This window comes from Carcharodon carcharias, chromosome 1 (assembly GCF_017639515.1).
Source record: "Carcharodon carcharias isolate sCarCar2 chromosome 1, sCarCar2.pri, whole genome shotgun sequence".
NCBI lineage: Eukaryota > Metazoa > Chordata > Chondrichthyes > Lamniformes > Lamnidae > Carcharodon > Carcharodon carcharias.
Window position 1 is genome coordinate 54,679,403 of NC_054467.1, and position 20,869 is coordinate 54,700,271.

The following is a 20,869-nucleotide window of genomic DNA, read 5'->3' on the forward strand; positions in this document are numbered from 1 at the left end:
GATTTTAATTCCTGTTATATTTGCTGATAATATATAATTAGAAAGTTATATAAAGCTTTACTACAATCACAGAGTCAATGATTCTGACTCTTCTTGATGTATCACCAAAAAATGTAAAGGTATTTTGATTTGAATATCTTGGATGATCAATTCAAATTCACTGAAATTTGCTCTTTGAGGTATATTTAACACTATGAAGCAATAATTATTGTTTTATCTTCACTTAGCATAGATTATTTATGAGAAATATAAGTGACATTGTTATAGCTGAATATTGCTCTAACAAATTAACCAACACCTCAATTAAAAGTACAGAAAGTCATATAGCATAAGTGCTTTGAATACTCTGACACTCTGGCCATATAAAAGACAAAGCTTATATAAGGGGTAGGTTGGTGAATCATGGGAAGCTACAAGTCTCATCCTGATTAAGAAGTCCTAAATAAAATGGAAATGTTGCTTGGTGGTATTGGATTAAAGGTAGCAAGGGTAATAAGGAAGCTAAGAAATATATTAAAAATAAAAAGAGAAGTAGAAGCAAGCCCGAATTGGGCCCCTAATTTTTGAACAAGGTTTCAATCTGGCCTGCAATAATCGATAGATAAGAAAGTCCTGCACTTAAAACCTATCTGTGAGACGTGAGCACATTCAGCATTTTAGACTGCAATTGATTCGTTGGCGCTAATTGTAAAGAGACAGGGGTGATTTAAATGCATGGATTTATATTTTTACAAGACTTTCATAATACTATGTTTATCCTTGGACCTAAAATGGAGAGGTAGAGGGAAACAAAGGGGCCAATTTTCCCATAGGAAGAATCAGGAGTCAAAACCAAACACAAGTTGTGTTTCTGCCTGTCTCCAGACCACTGTGGAAGCACAATTTTGAGGTTTCCAGAGCCTTAGTTTGGCCTTGAGACTTGTCAGCTGCCCACTTCAGCAGACCCGAGGTGGAGGCAGGGCGATTCTGGAGCAGGCAGGTTAAAAGGCTGATCTTCATTCCCATCCATTCACAAATACATCGGCCGAAAGGAATTTCAAAAGGATCTCAAATGTATATTAAAATTTAAATGTATTCCCACCCACCTCCTCACCCCCATCCAGCCATCCCCCTCACTCTCCCCATTTCCCACACTACACTAAAACTATATAGCTACAGAAAACAATACTGTAGTATATGTGTATTAATTTCACCTGCAAATCTCCTTGAATGGCACTACTTCTTATTAAAATTTGAAGTTGGCAGAATATTGATTTGTAATATGTAAAACAGTGATGCAACATTTGTTGTTAATAGAGTACAGCTAATGAGATACTGGAAATGAACATACTTACCTGCAGTGTTGGTGAGCTTTTCTCATTATCACCCCAGCTGAGAACCCAGACTTGATCATGTGATTTATCATAGTGAAGTTTTACTGGAACTGGATCAGTGGCTACAACCTGTAATCGAGAATGGAATCAAATGAAGGGCTGCTGTACATACTCTAAATTAAGAATAAATAAAAAGCCCACATCATTTCCAAAATCTATAATAACTTATAAGACAACAAAGAGGAATTCATTATTTTATTTTCATTTGTCCAGATCTTTCGGTCAGTGGAAGAGTGGGTGTGCTGCTGCTAACTATGATTTAAACTACCCACTACCTACTATTTTATGCTGGAGTTTTGAACTTTCTGGTTCTGGTTCTGACTTGAATCCAGTGATGAGCAAAGTGGGAGGTATAATGGCGAAGGGACTGAAGTAAAGTCGCATCATGTTTTGCATCATGACTGAAGATGCCCCTTAAGGTCTGTGTTCAGGTAATTGGCTTGTAGTGTTTTCAAATAGACGTGTCACCCCTTGGCAACGCTCACCCTCGTCCTCACCACCTCTACATGTCCCCTCTAGACCAACAATGCTCACTCCACCCTCAGATCCTGAGAAAGTTCACTCAACACTCCTCACCCCTCCCACACCCCCTGACAAAGCTCACCCCCTGACAAAGCTCACTCCTCCCTCATGCACAAAGTTCACCTCCCTGACAAAACTCACCCAATAACAAATCTCCCCCGACAAAGCTCACCCCCCCGACAAAGCTCACTCCTCCGTCACGCAGACAAAGCTCCCCTCTGACAAAGCTCCCCCTCTGACAAAGCTCACCCCTACAAAGCTCAGCCCCCCAGACAAAGCTCACCCCCCCCCAACAAAGCTCACCCTCTGACAAAGCTCCCCCTGACAAAGCTCACCCCTACAAAGCTCAGCCCCCCAGACAAAGCTCCCCCTGACAAAGCTCACCCCCCCCAACAAAGCTCACCCTCTGACAAAGCTCCCCCTGACAAAGCTCACCCCCACAAGACTCACCCCCTGTCAAAGCTCACTCCTCCCTCACGCACAAACAAAGCTCACCCCCCCGACAAAGCTCACACTCTGACAAAGCTTAAGCCCTGACAAAGCTCACCCCCCTGACAAAGCTCTCCCCCGACAAAGCTCAGCCCTCTGACAAAGCTCCTCCTGACAAAGCTCACCTCCCGACAAAGCTCACCCCCCTGACAAAGCTCCCCCCGACAAAGCTCCCCCTGACAAGGCTCACCCCCTGATAAAGCTCACTCCGGACAAAGCTCATCCCCCTGACAAAGCTCACTCCTCTGACAAAGCTCACCCCCCCGACAAAGCTCACCCTCTGACAAAGCTCACGCTCTGACAAAGCTCACCCAACCCCTGACAAAGCTCACCCCCTGACAAAGCTCTCCTTGACAAAGCTCACCCCCCTGACAAAGCTCACGCTCTGACCATGCTCACCCTCTGACAAAGCTCACGCTCTGACAAAGCTCACCCAACCCCTGACAAAGCTCACCTCCTGACAAAGCTCTCCCTGACAAAGCTCACCCCCCTGACAAAGCTCACGCTCTGACAAAGCTCACCCACCCCCTGACAAAGCTCTCCTTGACAAAGCTCACCCCCCTGACAAAGCTCACTCCCCTGACAAAGCTCACTCCCCCCGACAAAGCTCACGCTCTGACAAAGCTCACCCACCCCGACAAAGCTCTCCCTGACAAAGCTCACCTCCTGACAAAGCTCACCCCCCAACAAAGCTCACTCCCAACAAAGCTCACCCCCTGACAAAGCTCACCCCCCTGACAAAGCTCACTCCTCTGACAAAGCTCACTCCTCTGACAAAGCTCACCCTCTGACAAAGCTCACCCCCCCGACAAAGCTCACCCTCTGACAAAGCTCACCCCCCCGACAAAGCTCACCCTCTGACAAAGCTCACCCCCCCGACAAAGCTCACCCTCTGACAAAGCTCACCCCCCCGACAAAGCTCACCCTCTGACAAAGCTCACGCTCTGACAAAGCTCACCCAACCCCTGACAAAGCTCACCTCCTGACAAAGCTCACCCCCTGGACAAAGCTCACCCCCTGACAAAGCTCACACCCTGACAAAGCTCACCCTCTGACAAAGCTCCCCCTCTGATAAAAGCTCCCCCTGACAAAGCTCACCCTCACAAAGCTCACCCCCCTGACAAAGCTCACCCCCCTGACAAAGCTCACCAGGCCTGACAAAGCTCATTCCCCCTGACAAATCTTGTTGCCCCTCACAAAGCTCACCCCCCCTCAACCCCTTGACAATGCTTACCCTCCTCTCCCCCAGACAGTGCTCACCCTCTCTTCACCTCCCGACAATGCTCACTCTCCTCAACCCCTCAACAATGCTCACCCAACTCACCCCACAACAATGCTCACCCTCCTCAAACCCTCAGCATTGCTCACCCTCCTCAACCCGGCGACAATGCTCACCCTCCTCAACCCCTCGACAATGCTCACCCCCTCAACAATGCTCACCCTCCTCAACCTCTTGACACTGCTTACTGCCTCAACCCCTTGACAATGCTCACCCTCCTCAACCCCTCAACAATGCTCATTCTCCTCAACCACTTGACAATGCTCACTCCCTCGACAATGCTCACTGTCCTCAACCCCTTGACAATGCTCACCTTCCTCAGCACCTCGATAATGCTCACCCCCTCAACCCCTCGGCAATACTCATTCTCCTCAACCCTCGACAATGCTCACCCTCCTCACCCCCACAACAATGTTCAACTTCCTCAACCCCTTGACAATGCTCACTTTCTTCATCCCCAGACAAGCTCACCCCCTTTTCACCCTCCCAACAATGCTCTCTCTCCTCAACTGCTCAACAATGCTCACCTTACTCACCCCACAACAATGCTCACCCTCCTCAGCCCCTCGACAATGCTCACCCCCTCGACAATGCTCACCCCCTCAACAATGCTCACTCCCTCAACGCCTCGACAATACTCACCCCCTCAACCCCTCGTCAATGCCTAAACCAATTTAGGTAATTGACAGGGCTGCCCATCCAACCTTAAAGTTGACGGGCAGGCAAAGAGCCCAAGCGGCCTTCGCGTTTTTCAGGAAACCTCATCCACGGGCAGGATGACGCTTCCTGAAAAATAAATATTTTTTACACATTTCATAAACATGTCCCAGCTCATGTGACAGTGTCACATGCGGGGATAGGTCTAAATAATTTTATTCTTTCTTTATTTTAAACTTGCAGTTTGAACTTAATCTCCCTGAGGCAGCTCTGAGCTCTGTCGTGCATGCGCCGATTCTCCCTCCTCACCCCGCCCGCACAGGAGCGCTGAGCACTACCAGGCGCGCATCACGCTGGGCCAGTCTTGCCCGCCCACATAAAATGGTGGCGTGCAACTGATTGGCTCCGTGCCTGTCTGCACCCTCTCCCGGCTGGCCTGCCCAACAAGCAGGAGATTCTGCCCATTATTTCTGCGCCGAAGTAGGAATTGTAACAAAAATAAGACATAATTCTCCACATAGAGATGATTGCAAATATTAGATGGAGGAATGGATAAATATTTTGAAATTTTCATGAGATTACCTTTGGAGTTTCAAGTGGTTTAACAGTATGTGTGGGATTGGATTCATGTTAGAGTATATTAAACTTAGACTTTGGAAGGAACTGGTTTGGTGGAGCAATTATTTTGTTCTTGTGAATGGATCTGTAACTAGGCCAGAGATTTTAAAACATTGGGAAAAGATCTAGCGGGGAGGGGAGGAGAGGGGAAATGTTTCATTCAAGGGCTGGATTTTATGCTCCCCTTCCCCCCATTGGCAGGGTCTGCCTGGCTGGACCTAGTGAAACTATCCTGACTTATTTTGTTACCAGGCTTCGTCCATGGCTCATCAGCAACTCACTGCAGTCCCAGCAATGGTCACTGCTCCCCGTGGCTGCTGCGACTGGAGAGCTGCTAGCCACTGATGATTAACCGCTTGATGTCTGTAAAATCCGATCATGGCCTCCTGGGTCAGAGGATTTGGGCTCACCTCCACTTCCATCCCGCCACCACCCCACAATTTTCACCCAATAGGCGGGGCCACTGTCGCATTGTGGGGATACTTTAGTTGATGGTGGAAGCTGATTCCATAAATAATTTTCAAAGGGAGTTGGATAGTTAAGTGAGCATGATGATTGCACACAGTTACAGACAAAAGTGGGGATGTGAGATTAAGCATGACTGCTCTCCCAAAGAGTCAGCACAGGCACGAAGAATCAAATGGTCTCCTTCAGTGCTTTTATTTTCTATGGTTTTATGATTCTATACTTTATCTTCTTAAGATGAAAGTTATAAAGCACGTAACATTTTTAAACTATACTTATCTATTTTGTCTTATTTATGCTTTCACCTCAATCATAAGCCAATTCTTCAGAAACATTTTTTTAGGTCTAAGGTTGGGTCTAACAGCAATCAGACAGAGGAAAGTGTTCAAACTGTTGGCTGGATTGTAACCAGGTCCTGGGAATGAATGGGAAGTGCTCAAAAGCATATGCTGCAATTAATGTCCATCTGTATTTGTATCTCATTGTGCAGCATCAACAAACTTTTTTTTTAATGACCTCAATAGCATGTGAAAATGAATAACACTTTGCAGCATGTGAATTGTTTACGTGTAGTAACAGCAATTTCTGCACAACAATTTGGCAGTTTACATTAAATTACTAATTAAACAATAAGAAAGCCAGCATTCAGCTGTTGAAAATTACCCCCTTTTCAATCTTATGATCAATAAAAGAACATTGCAATTTATTTTTATGGACATTCAGAAACTAATTTATTTAAAAAAAGCAAAGAGCAGAATATTCACTCTTTATTACTATAATTATTTGAATGTAATTGCATTTGGACAATTGCTTACAAATAGACAAAAGACAATGTAAAATGCTCATTTCATTTACTTTTAAGAGAAGACCAAAACTAGTCATGTTTGAAGAAAGTTCTAATGAATTAGGTATATTAAATAATTTGTAAAATAAAATTTCCTGCTGTTGTGAAAGAGCTTTTGCAATAAATGGTTCACTTTCCATAAATAGCCTTCCCACTATGTTGATTCACACACAGGAACATTATTAACTGCCTTAGAAGCAAATGATGTGAAGGCAATATCTGGCTTACAGGGGTGTTAATCTTCCTCAGCTTTCCCCCATTTAACATTACAGAACATTGCTGGTTTCACAGAATTGCTGGTTTAGTTCTTTTCACACTTCAGAGGTTCCATATTATAGACATGCTTTATTTTATAAATAAATTCAAATTCTGATCACATCATGGACAGTTTTTGAGAAGAAATTTCTGTAGTTTTGGAGTTATGCCCGGTGAACAATAGCATAATGCATTCATATGCATTTCTTTGCTATATTATAGAAGAAATCAACCTGTTTGCTTAACATCTGCAGGCAATATATATTGTGTATACCTATGCTAATATCATACAAAGTAATTTCAAGGCCTTTGAAGATTCATAGTGGAATTTCTGCCTCTCATATCCTTCATAAGTTCCCTGACATGGGGTGGAATTTTCTGAGCCTGCTGGTGTGATAGGTGGCATGTGCGGAAAATATGGCGGGTCCCACTTCACGACAGCGTGAAGGCAGGTCACGATCTTCCGCTCAGCCCAACGGAGGGCTGCGTTTCCCACCATTGGTCGGCGGGGAGCTAATTGTAATACATTAGCATATAATTAAAAGGCCATCCCGCCAGGTTCTTGGAACCCCGCAGTATCGTCCATCCACATCGGCGGGAAAACACACCAATGTGTTTCACAATAGCGCGCAGGCGACGTGCACTTACTTGGTGGTCCAAAATTTCTCCAAATCACAAATGCCCTTTTGAGAAAAGAAGTCCTTGACCATACAGTTTTTCAAATGTGCCCTGACCAATGGGTTAACTAGACTTAAAACTGCATTTCTATAAACTCTGTCATGATATCAACTGGTACTTGACAGGCTTTGTTCACAACAAATTTATCTTGCCCAAATATTCTAGTGAATTTTATATAATTACATTTAAATCTATCATTTTGTGTTGTTTCAGATTCCCAATAGCAATGTGTATTGTATTCAAAGTAGCCATATTAAATTCTAGCCAGGATTTTCCGAGCAGCAGCAATGATAGTTGGATTGCCACAGCGCACAAAACTGCCCCAACTCGAAGCTGCTGCACATTTCTTATGGTACCTGCCAAGCCCTGCTTTCACTGAAATGTGCAGTGCTCCATTGGGGAGCTCCAACGGAACAGTGTAGAGTCGGAGGAAGGTAGAACACATCCTCTTTTTATGGTACTAGCTGCCATGTGGTAAGTTTAAAGATCCAGTTTCAATGTTAGTGAATGTATGAGTGAATGAGTGAATGGGTGAGTGGGTAGGGGGTAGGTGATTGAGATGGGTAAGTGGGTAGGTCGTGGGTTAGTGAGATGGATAGGTGGATGAGGTGGGTAAGTGAGTGGGTGGTAGGTAAGTGAGATGGGTGGGTGGATGAGGTGGTTAAGTGGGTATGTGGGTAGTCAGGTCAGGGGTAGGTGAGTCGGGGGGGAGGTAGTCAGGTTGGCTTGATGGTTGGGGGTCGGGTTGGGGTTGGGATGGTAGTCAGGTCGGGTCAGGAAGGTAATTGGGGGTGGTTGGCAGGGGTTGTCAAGTTGGGTTGGGAGGTAGTAAAGGGTTTGAGGAGCAGTCAGGTTGGGGGGTAGTCACGTGGTCAGGGCGTTGTCAGATTGGGTCGGGGGTAGTCAAGGGGTTGAGGAGCAGTGAGGTCGGGGGTAGTCAGGTGGTCAGGGGAGTTGTCGGGTTGGGCCAGGGAATAGCTGGGGGTCGAGGGCAATCAGGATCGGGGATAGTCAGGTGGTCAGGGGAGTTGTCTAATTGGGTTGGAGGGTAGTGGAGGGGCTTGAGGGGCAGTCAGGTCAGTGGGATACTTAGGTCAGGTCGAAGGGGTTGATTGGTTGGTTCTGGGGGGGGGGGGGGGGGCGGTTTAGTCGGGTCTGGTCAGGAGGATAGTCGGATGGTAGGGAGGCTGCGTCACCATCAATTTTAAAGGAATTCAACAATCCTGCTTCCGCTAGCTGAACCCACATGAACTGTAACTCCTCCATGAACTCCTCCTCACTGGACTCTGATTTTCTGGACCCTCGCAATCATGTGAACTGATATCCATATATGTGTGTGTTTTCTTTTAAGTTATTCATAATTGTAAAAACTCCTCATGCCTATCTTCTTATTGTGTGTTTATGTTGTGTGTTGTGACCATCTCCCAGGTTTGAATATATGAATAAACAATACTTCTGAATAAACTCTGAAGAGAGTTTGCTACAAGTCACTTTTAAAATATTACCTCATAAACCACAGTTTGGAAAAACACACCACAGTCTATTTCAAAAATTAAAATACCTCTGCTGACGGGCAGATGGCAAGAAAATTAAGGAGTTCAGGTTTGCCTCTCCCCCCTGGCCGTACCAGTTAGTTTTTGATAGGTTTTAGGTTCAATGGTGCTGGTCAGTCTTGTGACCTTCATTCTATTTGTTCAGTTTTGCTTCCATAGTTACCAAGATCTACCACTGGATAATATGGGGATATAACAACAATGTCTCCTTCATCAGAACTTGGTATTGAATCTTATTCATTCGCCCTTACATGCACATCTTCAATTATTCAGTACGTGGACTGAAAACATATTAGCCAGTTAAGGCCAGGCATGAATCGTTAGTCTATTTTATAGATAGCAAATGATTGTATAACATGACGCCTGTGATCAAAACTCACTTAATTACTTCTTCTTTATGAATAAGAAAGCCTACATCAAATCTTGATACACTATCCCACTTTAGGGTGATGAGACACCCTAAACACAAATTACTAAAGCATTTTGATTAGAAAACACCTGTATTTGGATGATTTTAATTTCCCAGGCATTTGATGAGCCACCCAGCAGTGAGGTCAAATCAGCTGAAAGGTCTGTAGGTATTATTAATAATTGTTTTCAAATACAACAAGTTAGTGAGGAAGCTAGGAGTAATCAGGCATTTATTCAGTTTTTAGAAATGATATTGATGCAGTATCAAACCTCCTTATTGTGCAGAGGTGGGGTGGCGTGGGGGGTAAAGCTGAACATCAGTGATGACAATATAATTCAATTTAATTTCATTAGTAAAACAAGAGTTTCCAAGAAGTTAATGCCAGCTGCAGATTTTAGAAGGGTTAAAGTTTGCGAAAATGGCAGCGTGCTTGAATCATGGATTGGCAATCCTATGAGAAGGGGTAATGAGAAGAAAAGTGGAATACCTTCAAAACCATTCTCATGCAAAAGGAAGCCACTTATGTTCCTAGAGTCAAAAGAAGGGCACATGTCAGAACAAATGTGAAGTAACTAATTGTTTCTGATAAACTCAGCAAAAATACTCATACAGATGACAGTAAAATTGGTCTTTAGTGGAGATGTAGGCATGCTATAAAATGGGCTGCTAATTCAGTATTCCTTGCTTTGCCCTTCCTTTGATACTGATGAGACCCCCAATAACTTTTAAAAGTATAGGGGAAGTATTGAGCTCAGCTAAGGCTAACAACATTGACAACCTGCATCAGTTATAATGCAGAAAATAATCTCCCAAGTACTTCACTTAAGTTTAATCAGACAGAAGCTCAACACAGAGCTAAAGAAGGCAATACTGGGAGGGGTGATCAATACCCAGATCAAGGAGATGAACTTCAAGGAGGATCTTAAGAGATGAGAGGAAGGGGGAGAAATTTAGGAAGCAGATTCTAGAGCTAAGTGTTGTATAGTTGTTTGGTGTCTCACTAAGAGCTCTGGAGGCTTGCACGGTTGAACATTAACTATTTATTGGTAACCCATAACTATATACATCTCCCAGTACAGCCCTGAATGGGGCTGTCTCCATGCTGGTTCTTCCAGACTTGGTGGCGGTACTGTTCTCCAGTCCCACATTAACCCTTTCTTTGTCCGAACACCCATATTCTACAACTTTCCCCATAAGTTCTTGCCCAAATATATTTACAATACAATCTTCTTTACTTGCTACTCCTTCTCCTTGCCCCCACCCTCCCTCCCTCCCTCAAGTATCAGACCTGATAAATTTGGATGGTCTGGAGACCTGACAATTCTTCCAGACTATGTTCTTTCACATTTGAAGAAATAGTAGCCTCAGTTCCTTTGGGTTGACATTGCTGGTTAGGCATTGAAAGTGTTTCTGGCATTTGGTTGTCTCCATGTGATTCACTTTTTGCACTTTTTCAAATTGCATTTCTCTTTATCAACAACCTGTCTGCTTTATTTGGACACTGGGGGTTCGTCCTGTTCCTTCCAAAAGTAATGTTTTCTCCGTTCATTCCTGGAGCGGACTTGGATTTTATTTGGGGTCCGCCATGCTCTTGCTGAATGTTGACATTTCAAAAATTGAGCCTTCGTTTCCACTTGTCTCACAATTTCAGCCAAACATTTTTTTACTTTCTTATTTACCAATCCTTTTTCAAGCTTATGAATCTTTTCATTCAGCTCAATAACTACTCTGGCGAGCTCAGAGTTATCCGCTTTAAAGACTGGATTTGCTCTTCCATTCATGCTCGTCAGACTGGATCAAAGTTCTACAATTTCATTGCTATTTTCACCATGAAGTTCCAATATTTCATCAAGCTCATATTCCATACATGAAAATTGGTTTTCTATACTAAACAGTTTTTCCTTAGCAGAGCCTAATTGCTGCATACTACCCTTCAAGCTCACATTCTTTAATTTTACTTCTGCTAATTGTTTCTGAGACTCTTCATGCTCCTTTGTGAAAACTTCTAATTTCTTTTACAACTGCTTAATTTTTTCTTGACATTCTAGGTCCTCGATTTTCATTTCAACCATGTCAACTTTCAACAACTCAGTGATATGTTTGAGGTATCCAGTGCTTTTCCTTTCAGTCCCTTGATCTTCGATGTCAAATTTGCATTTCCCAATCTTATTCCTGTATTTTCTTTCAGTTTCTTCAGCACGACTTTGTCCTTGTCCTTAATTTTGTTCTCACTGTCGGCCAGGTCTGTCTCCATTGAAGTCTTAAATTGTTTCAGTTCTGTAATTGTGCTATTCATGGCTTCATTATCTGCTCACAGCTTGGAAAGCTCTAAGGCTTTTCCTTTAAATGCCTCCTCTTTTTCCTTCAGCTTGTTTTTCAGCTCTTCAGTCTCTTCCTTGTAACTCTTGGCTTTCTCCTGGAATATTGAACATTGATGAGTACTTGAAGTCAACAGGTCAACTGGTTTTTCAGTTTGTTCGGAGAGACACCAATTTCATTTTGCTTCTCTTCATAATTTTCCAGAGACAAAGTTCAAATGCTTTGTCTTGAGTTATCTTGTAACTCAACAAAGTATTCATAAGTTTCTTCCGCTTTCCTTCCATTTTGTTATTCAAGACAGTCTTAATTTTTTCATGATGCTGAAAGGTTATGTACTCCTTTTCCATTTGATCTTGAAGGGCAATTAACTATTCTTTCAAGTGTTTATTTTCTTGTTAACCTCTTACCAATTCACGCTGTGCTTCAGTGCATTACTTTGTCACTACCGATAGTTCTAATGCAGTTTTTTTTCTGAAACAGCATTCAACATCTCATGTTTTTCCAGGGTTACATATTGATTCTTCAAAGAGTCTTTCAAAGTGACTTCTTTGAGTACCTTTTCTACCTGCTGTTGTGCCTGGCACTACTTCTGGTTGAGTTCCTTCAACTCAGCATTGATACAGCCATTTACCTGTGGAATTGCTTCATTTTCTTTTTCCAGGTTTTGTTTATTTTGGGTTACCTCAGTTAGCTTTCCTTTATTCACAGCCAGCTTCTACTTTTAACATTTGTTTTCAATTTATTCTTTCATGGGATGTGGGCATTGTTAGTAAAGCCAGCATTTATTGCCCATGCCTAATTGCCCTTGAACTGAGTAGCTTGCTAGACCATTTCAGAGGGCAGTTAAGAGTCAATCACATTGCTGTGGGTCTGTAGGCCAGGTAAGGATGACAGATTTCCTTCCCTAAAGGATATTAGTGAACCAGATGGGATTTTAAATGAAAACGCATGGTGAATTCATGGTGACCATTACTGAGACTAGCCTTCAATTCCAGATTCTATTCTTTGAGTTTAAATTCCACCATCTTCCAAAGTGGGATTTGAACCTCTGTCCCCAGGCCATTAGCCTGGGTCTCTGGATTACTAGTCCAGTGACATTACCACTACACCACCATCTCTCCAGTGAAGATGCAGTTTCGGTAATGAGTCAGCATTTTCAAAAAGCTCTGTTTTTAAGCCTTTTGGCTGCTTCTCAGCCTCTTCTTTCTTCTGCACTAAGTTTTTCGGCTCTTGCATTTCATTGCACTAACATGGTCTGTCACCATCTTGTGGTTTGCTTAGGAATACCTAAGGAATACTCCTTTGGCTTGGAGTCTTCTGTCTCCCTCTCTTTGGGGTCTCCTGTCTCCCTTGCTTTATTGGGGGTGTTCTAGACCTTTTTTTAAAGTCTGCACTGTCTACAGCCTGGAGTTTAAAATACTGGTTAAAGGCTTTTCGTATCCCACCAAATGTGGTTGAGGATTCTGCTTTACCTTTTCTTAGAATCACTTCATCTGTAAATACACCAAACAAGTATAAAAAATATTAACCTGATTTCTTTCTTACTCCTGATGTACTGTAATCTTTCTCTAAGGCAACCAATTTTGGGTCTGTTGTGGCCCTTGCTTTAGCCTAAATTGGTCTGGTTGTTTTAATTTACTATCCATGGCCATTTTTCAAAACAGGTAAGTACCTCATCAAATTTATTTTTCTTCCAGATGGGCTCTGCAGGATCAGACATGGGCAATAATACGGAGTCGGAAGGAGGAAATGTTTACAAAGAAGAGCATATCATGCAGGTTGAACTAATTAGCATTAAGTATGAGGTTTAACCTGCTTCAAAGTGAGACAGCAGCCAGTCAAGTAGATGGAATCAGTGGTAAAGTATGAATTTGAAGCAATAGCTGAAGACAACGGGCCAAATCTTCTTCTGGAATCAGAAGAACCTGACCTGCGCACTTTGATGGCTCACAAACTGTATACCATACTCATGTGTGAGGTCACACAATATTGTTGCGTTTTCACAATGGGATCAGGTTCACAGTGCAGTTTGGAGTGCCACACTGGAGTGCGTGAGGAGTGTAGATGATGGGGAGGGATAGTTAGAATCGCACAGTGCAGAAGAGGCCCTTCGGTCCATCAGGTTTGCACCAACAAGTGAAAAATACCTGACCTACCTATCTAATCCCATTTACGAGCACTGGGCCCATAGCTTTGAATTTATGACGTGCCAAGTGCTCATCCAGGTACATCTTAAAGGATGTGAGGCAACCCGCCTCCACCACCCTCCCAGGCAGCGCATTCCAGACCGTCACCACCCTCTGGGTAAAAAAAGCTTTTCCTCACAACCCCTCCTAAACCTCCTGCCTCTCACCTTGAACTTGTGTTCCCTCGTGACTGACCCTTCAACTAAGGGGAGCAGCTGCTCCCTATCCACCCTTTCCATGCCTCTCATAATCTTGTACACCTCGATCAGGTCGGCCCACAGTCTTCTCTGCTCCAACAAAAACAACCCAAGTCTATCCAATTTCTCTTCTTAACTTAAATGTTTCATCCCAGGCAACATCTTGGTGAATCTCCTCTGCAACTCCTCCAGTGCAATCACATCCTTCCTATCATATGGCGACCAGAACTGCACACAGTACTCCAGCTGTGACCTCACCAAGGTTCTATGCAACTCCAACATGACCTCCCCACTTTTGTAATCTATGCCTCAATTGATAAAGCAGTGTCCCAAATGCCTTTTTCACCACCCCACTAACATGCCCCTCCACCTTCAGAGATCTATGGACACATACGCCAAGGTCCCTTTGTTCCTCAGAACTTCCTAGTGTCATGCCATTTATTGAATGCTTCCTTGTCAAATTACTCCTTCCAAAGTGTATCGCCTCACACTTTTCAGGGTTAAATTCCATCTGCCACTTATCTGCCCATTTGACCATCCCATCTATATCTTCCTGTAGCCCAAGGCACTCAACCTCACTGTTAACCACCCAGCCGATCTTTGTGCCATCAGCAAACCTACTAATTCAACCCCCCACATAGTCATCAATGTCGCTTATATAAATGGCGAATAATAGGGGCCCCAGCAAAGATCCCTGTGGTACGCCACTGGACACTGGCTTCCAGTCACTAAAGCAGCCTTCTGTCATCACCCTCTGTCTCATACAACTAAGCCAATTTTGAATCCACCTTATCATATTACCCTGTATCCCATGTGTATCCCTTCTTTATAAGTCTCCCAAGTGGGACCTTGTCAAAGGCTTTGCTGAAATCCATATAAACTACATCAACTGCTCTACCCTCATCTACACACCTGGTTACCTCCTCAAAAAATTCTATCAAATTTGTTAGGCATGACCTCCCTCTGACAAACCTCCATGCTGACTATCCCTGATCAAACCTTGCTTCTCCAAGTAGTATAGATTCTCTCCTTCAGAAATTTCTCCAATAGTTTCCCTACCATTGACGTGAGACTCACTGGTCTGTTGTTCCCTGGCTTACCTCTACAACCATTCTTAAATAGCGGAACCACATTAGCTGTTCTCCAGTCTGGCATCTTCCCCGTGGCCAGTGAGGAATTAAAAATTTGGGTCAGAGCCCCTGCAATCTCCTTCCTTGTCTCTCTCAGCAATTTGGGACACAAATCATCCAGAACTGGAGATTTGTCCACTTTTAAGCCTGCCAACACCTCCAATACCTTGTCACTCCCTATATCAATTTGCTCAAGAGCCTCGCAGTCTCTCTCCCCGAGTTCCACACCTTCATCCTCATTCTCTTGGGTGAAAACAGATGTGAAATATTCGTTCAACACTTTACCGATGTCTTCTGGTTCCACCCACAGATTGCCCCCATGGTCCCTACTCTTTCCCTGGTTATCCTCTTCCCATTGATATACTTATAGAATATCTTGGGACTTTCCCTACTTTTAGCAGGTGGTTAGAAGGGCCATCTTGGTTCACCTAAACAGTAGCCAAGCTCCCAATGGTGTTTCAAGGTCTTCTAAACCTTATCTGTCACTCCGTTCCCCACTCCCAAGCCATTCCATGCCATCTCTATGTCCATGTATCCTCCATGCCCCTCAGATCATCCGTGCCAGCTCTATGATCCCCATCTATCTTCCATGTTCCCTCAGATTACCCATGCCATCTCTGAGGCCTCCATGTATTCTCCATAGCCACTCACCCAATTTGCACTATGTACAATCGTCAGATTCCATGCAATATCAATGGAAAATATTTTACATTGCTTGGGGGGAAATATAAACCTCTGACTATCAAATAAAAGCCTCCTTATCCTTGATACAAAAAAAATACATTCTGCCATATGAAAAAAAGTCTTGTACTACTTGTAATCCCATTAGCTTGAATCAACAAACTAAAAACTACATCAAAGGGTTTACCAGTCATTACAACCTTTTGAAACTGTTGTTCATTCTCAGACGAATGGAACACCTACTGTTCTGAAACCCATTAGCACATGAAGCTCAACCAAGCTTTGATATTGGCTGCAGATATCCAAACAATGGACTGCTCTCTGGGAAGCAAAGAACAAAATGTTCTCATTTCAATTTCAAAGTAGAGTGCCTGTCAATCAATGTAAAGGAGCATGTGGTTAGATTTTTTCAAGTGTCAAAACCTTTTTTTAATCAGCGAGAGTCAATTAAATCACAGTAGAAAAGATGATAGCATAGGCGACAGGATATGGGGTCAAAGGGGGAAAAAATGGTAAAAAGGCAAAATTAAAGGCATGTAATATCCAGAACAAAATAAATGAATTAACAGCACAAATAGACGTTAATGGGTATGATCTTATAGCTATTACAGAGAAATGGTTACAAGGAAATCAAAACTGGGAACTAAATATTCAGGGGTATGTGACTTTTCTAAAGGATAGGTAGAAAGGAAAGGGTAGTGGGATAGCTTTGTTAGTGTGAGATGGAATAAGTATGAATACAAGTAATGTTCTTGGATCAGAAGATGTGGAATCCATATGGGTGGAGGTAAGAAATAATAAGGGGAAGAAGTGGGAGTAGTCAAAAGGCCCCCTTACAGTAGCTATGCTGTAGGACAGAGAATAAATCAAGAGATAATGAGGGCATGTAAAAAAGGCAGTATATTAATCATGGGTGACTTCAATCTTCATGTAGATTGGGAAAATCAAATTGGCAGAGGTAGCCATGAGCAAGAATTCATACAGTGTATTTGGGACTGTTTCATAGAACAATATGTTGTGGATCCAACCAGGGAACAGGCTATTTTGGATCTGGTAATGTGTAATGAGTGAGGTTTAATAAATGATCTCAGAGTAAAAGATCCCATAGGAAACTGTGACCATAACATGGTGGAATTTAGCATTCAGTTTGAGGGTGAGAAACTTGGGTCAGAAGCAACTGTGCTGAACTTGAATAAGTGGAATTGCAAAGGAATGAGGGCAGAGTTGGCTGGAGTGGACTGGGAAAGGAGTTTAGCAGAAAAGGCAGTTGATGAACAATGGCAGCCATTTAAGAAAATAGTTCATGACTTGCAACAAAGATATATCCCAGTGAGGAAGAAGGATTGTAGGAAAGGGATAAACCAACCATGGTTAACCAAGGAAGTTAAGGATAGTAACAAAGTGAAAGAAAAAACATACAATGTGGCAAAGATTAGTGGTAAGCCAGAGAATTGGGAAAGTTTTACAAACCAACAGAAGATGACCAAAAATAATAAATAGGGAGAAAATAAACTTTGAGGGTAAACTATAAAAACAAGCAACTTTTGTTAAATATAAGAGCTTCATTAAATATATAAAAAAGGAAGAGAGAGGCCAAAGTCAATATTGGCCACTTAGAGAATGAGGCTGGGGAAATAATAATGAGGAACCAGGAAATGGCAGAGGAGTTGAATAAATATTTTGCATCAGTCTTCACAGAAGACAACATTAATAGCATACCAAAAATACTAAATAATCATGAGACAAAAGTGGGGGGAAGAAATAAATACAAAAGCTATCACTAGAGAAAAAGTATTAGAGAAACTAATGGGGCTAAAGGCTGATAAGTCACCTGGACCTGATGGGTTGCATCCTAAAATATTAAAGGAAAAAGCTGCAGAGATAGTGGATGCACTGGCAGAAATCTTCCAAGAATCCACAGATTCTGGAAAAGTCTGACACCCTTATTCAAAAAGGGAGGGAGACAAAAAACAAGTCACTACAGGCCAGTTAGCTTAACATCTGTCATTGGGAAAATGTTAGTCTATTACAAAAGTTGTTATAGCAGAGCATTTAGAAATGCATAATATAATCTAGCAGGGTCAGCATGGCTTCATTGAAGAGGAAATCATGCCTGACAAACTTATTAAAATTCTTTGAGGAGGTAACAAGCAGGATAGATAAAGGGGAACCAGTAGATGTAATATATTTGGATTTCCAAAAGGTGTTCGATAAGGTACCACACATAAGGCTACTTGGCAAGACAAAAGCCCATGGCATTGGGGGTAGTATATTAGCATGGATAACTTAAAGAAGACAGAGTGGGATACAGAGGGGCATTTTCAGGATGGCAACCTGTAACTAGTGGAGTGCCACAGGGGTCAGTGCTGGGGCCATAATTATTTACAATATATATTAATGACTTGGGTGAGGGAAATGAATGTACTATTGCCAAGTTTGCAGATGATACAAAATAGGTGGGAAGGCAAGTGGTGAGGAGGACACAAAGAGACTACAGAAAGATATAGACAGGTTAAGTGAGTGGGAAAAACTTGGCAGATGGTATATAATGTGGGAAAATGTGAAGTTATGCACTTTGGCAGGAAGAACAGAGGAGCCGAATATTACTTAAATGGAGAAAGACTGAAGAAAGCTGCAGCACAGAAGGATTTGGGGGTCCTCGTGCTTGAATCCCAACAAGCTAGCATACAAGTTCAGCAGGTAATAGGGCAAATGGAATGTTGGCCTTTATTTCAAAGGGAATGAAGTATAAAAATAGGGAAGTCTTGATAAAACTATACAAGGCACTAGGTTGATCCCGGGGATGGAGGGATTTTCTTATGAGGAGAGGTTGAGTAGTTTGGGCCTGTACTCATTGGAGTTTAGAAGAATGACAGGTGACCTTATTGAAACATATAAGATTCTTAGGGGGCTTGACAGGGTAGATGCTGAGAGGTTGTTTCCCCTTGTGGGAGAGTCTAGGACCAGAGGGCACAATCTCAGAGTAAGGGTCAGCCCATTTAAAACAGAAATGAGGAGGAATTTCTTCCCTCAGAAGGTAGTGAATCTCCGGAATTCCTTACTGCAGAGGGCTGTTGAGGCTGGATCATTAAGTATATTTAAGGCTGAGATAGACAGATTTTTAATCAGTAAGAGAATCAAGGGGTTTGGGGAAAATGCAGGAAAGTGGAGTTGAGGATTATCAGATCAGCCATGATCTCATTGAATGGCAAAGCAGACTCATTGGGCCGAATGGCCTACTTCTGCTCCTACATCTTATGGTCTTGTGATATTTTGTAACATTTTCACTGCATTATGGTGTTTTAGCCATTGGAAAAACACCATAATGCACTTGAACAAATACATATGGCTCATCACTTACAATTTATTTAAAGGATATGATGTATCACTGCATTAAAAACACATCCAAAATACAAAACAGCACCAAGTAGTGGCATTTGAAGGTGTGAAAACGCTTCACACCTACCATTCAGAATGTTCCAGGCCCCCCTGCACGCTTTCCATTTCCTTCCAAATCTCTTAATCCCTTTATTGGGATTCCAAAACTTTGCACCTTCAGACAAAAATGGCGTTGGGGAGGAAATCTGATTTTTGGCCCCATTTAAAATGGGGAACCCAACATCAGCAGGAGCGGGTATGCATTTTGCACACTGGGCATTCCTGACCCACAAAAAGGCCAGAGGAAAATGCGCAGGGTCAGGAATGCAGAGGAAAACTGGATTTCCTCAAAAAAAAAGCTAAGGTCGGAATCTTGTGCTCTCACTGGTGGTGAGTTTGGAAGTGGGATGGTGATGTACCAGAGCCCCATTGCCTTCTCGCTTCTGCTAGAGTTATGTTTTGGGCAGGAAGGACCACAGTTGACCTCCCTGTTCCACCATCAATTGAGGCCCCTAAGTGGCCAATTAATGATCATTTAATGGTTTCATCCCAGAGGCGGTCAGGCCTGTCACCATGCAGGGTGCATGGAACCTAAAACCGTGGGGCCAGCTTGTCACCTCTGACCCTTCAATCAAAGGCACTGAGTGCCTCATCAAGGCACTGGACATTGGGAATGGTGGGGGGGAGGGGGGTTGGAGGTGACCTGCTGAGAGCCACCTCCATGACCTTGCTGCTGGCTGCCCTGCACCTCTCTCCCCATGACACCCCATTCCATGAATCCCACACCCCCAACATTAGTTTTACTTGTGGCCTGGGCCTCTCTGCAATCCTGGGACTTTGGTGCCTGTCTTTCCAGTAGCCTTCCCAGTGGTGATGCCAAGCACAAAAGCTGCTGGCCTGTTTGGCGGGCAGCTCTCAGTAGGTGAGGGTTCCGCCCCTGGGGTCATGGATTCCAGGGGAAAGCCCGTCATTTGCCTCACTACTGCCTTATGCCGTGTGATTCACCAGCCTGCAGGAAAAACCCCCAATGCCTCCAAAAAATTCCACCCTACCCATGGCCATCCGCACACCGAAACACAGCTCCAGAACCAGATAAAAATTCCGCCCAATGACCTTAATCTTGCCTATGTTTAATTGGAACAAAATCACAGTTCATCACAACTGGCTGTTTTGCAAGCAAAGTGACAAGACAGGGGGAATAGATCGATCATGAAAGGTGGTAGAAAGGTAGAGTTGATAGTTATCACCGTACATGTATGATCTCATCAAGGACTAGGATGTAGGTGAGAAAAAGGAGGGAGCCAAGGAAGGCACTTGGGTATCTCCAAATGTGACAGAGTGGGGCTCCTCAGTCAGACCAGGTAAAGCTTAACACAGAGTTGACCACCATCACCTTAAGAATTGGAAGACTGCCAGTCAGAGTACAAAAGCAAGGAAGTTATGATAAAGCTGTATAAAATACTGATTCTGGCCCATATGAAGTACTGTGTCCAGTTCTGGCCACCACACATTCGAAAAGACGTGAAGGCATTAGAGAGTACAGAAAAGATTCACAAGAATGGTTCCAGAGATGAGAAACTTCAGTTAGATTGAGATTGGAGAAACTATGGATGTTCTCCTTAGAGAAGAGAAGGTTGAGGAGAGATATGATAGAGATGTTCAAAACCATCAGGAGTCTGGACAGGGTAGTTAGGGAGAAATTGTTCCCATTGGCAGGAGGATTGAGAACCAGAGGACTGCAACTTAAGGACAGGACCAAAAGAAGCATGAGGAAAAGCTTTTTCATGCAGTGAATGATTAAGATCTGGATTGCACTGCCTGACAGTGTGGTGG

The 20,869-nt window shown here is 43.2% G+C and overlaps 1 protein-coding gene across 2 annotated transcripts in view; it reads right to left on the reverse strand.

Annotated features, from left to right (window-relative positions):
• The window catches only part of fstl5 (follistatin-like 5), a 1,008,072-nt gene that overhangs the window by 72,989 nt on the left and 914,214 nt on the right, over positions 1-20,869 (reverse strand). For both annotated transcript variants that reach the window (XM_041200324.1, XM_041200334.1), the window contains one exon: positions 1,335-1,442. In XM_041200324.1, the coding sequence (XP_041056258.1) occupies positions 1,335-1,442 (108 nt within the window). The remainder of the gene's footprint in view (positions 1-1,334; positions 1,443-20,869) is intronic.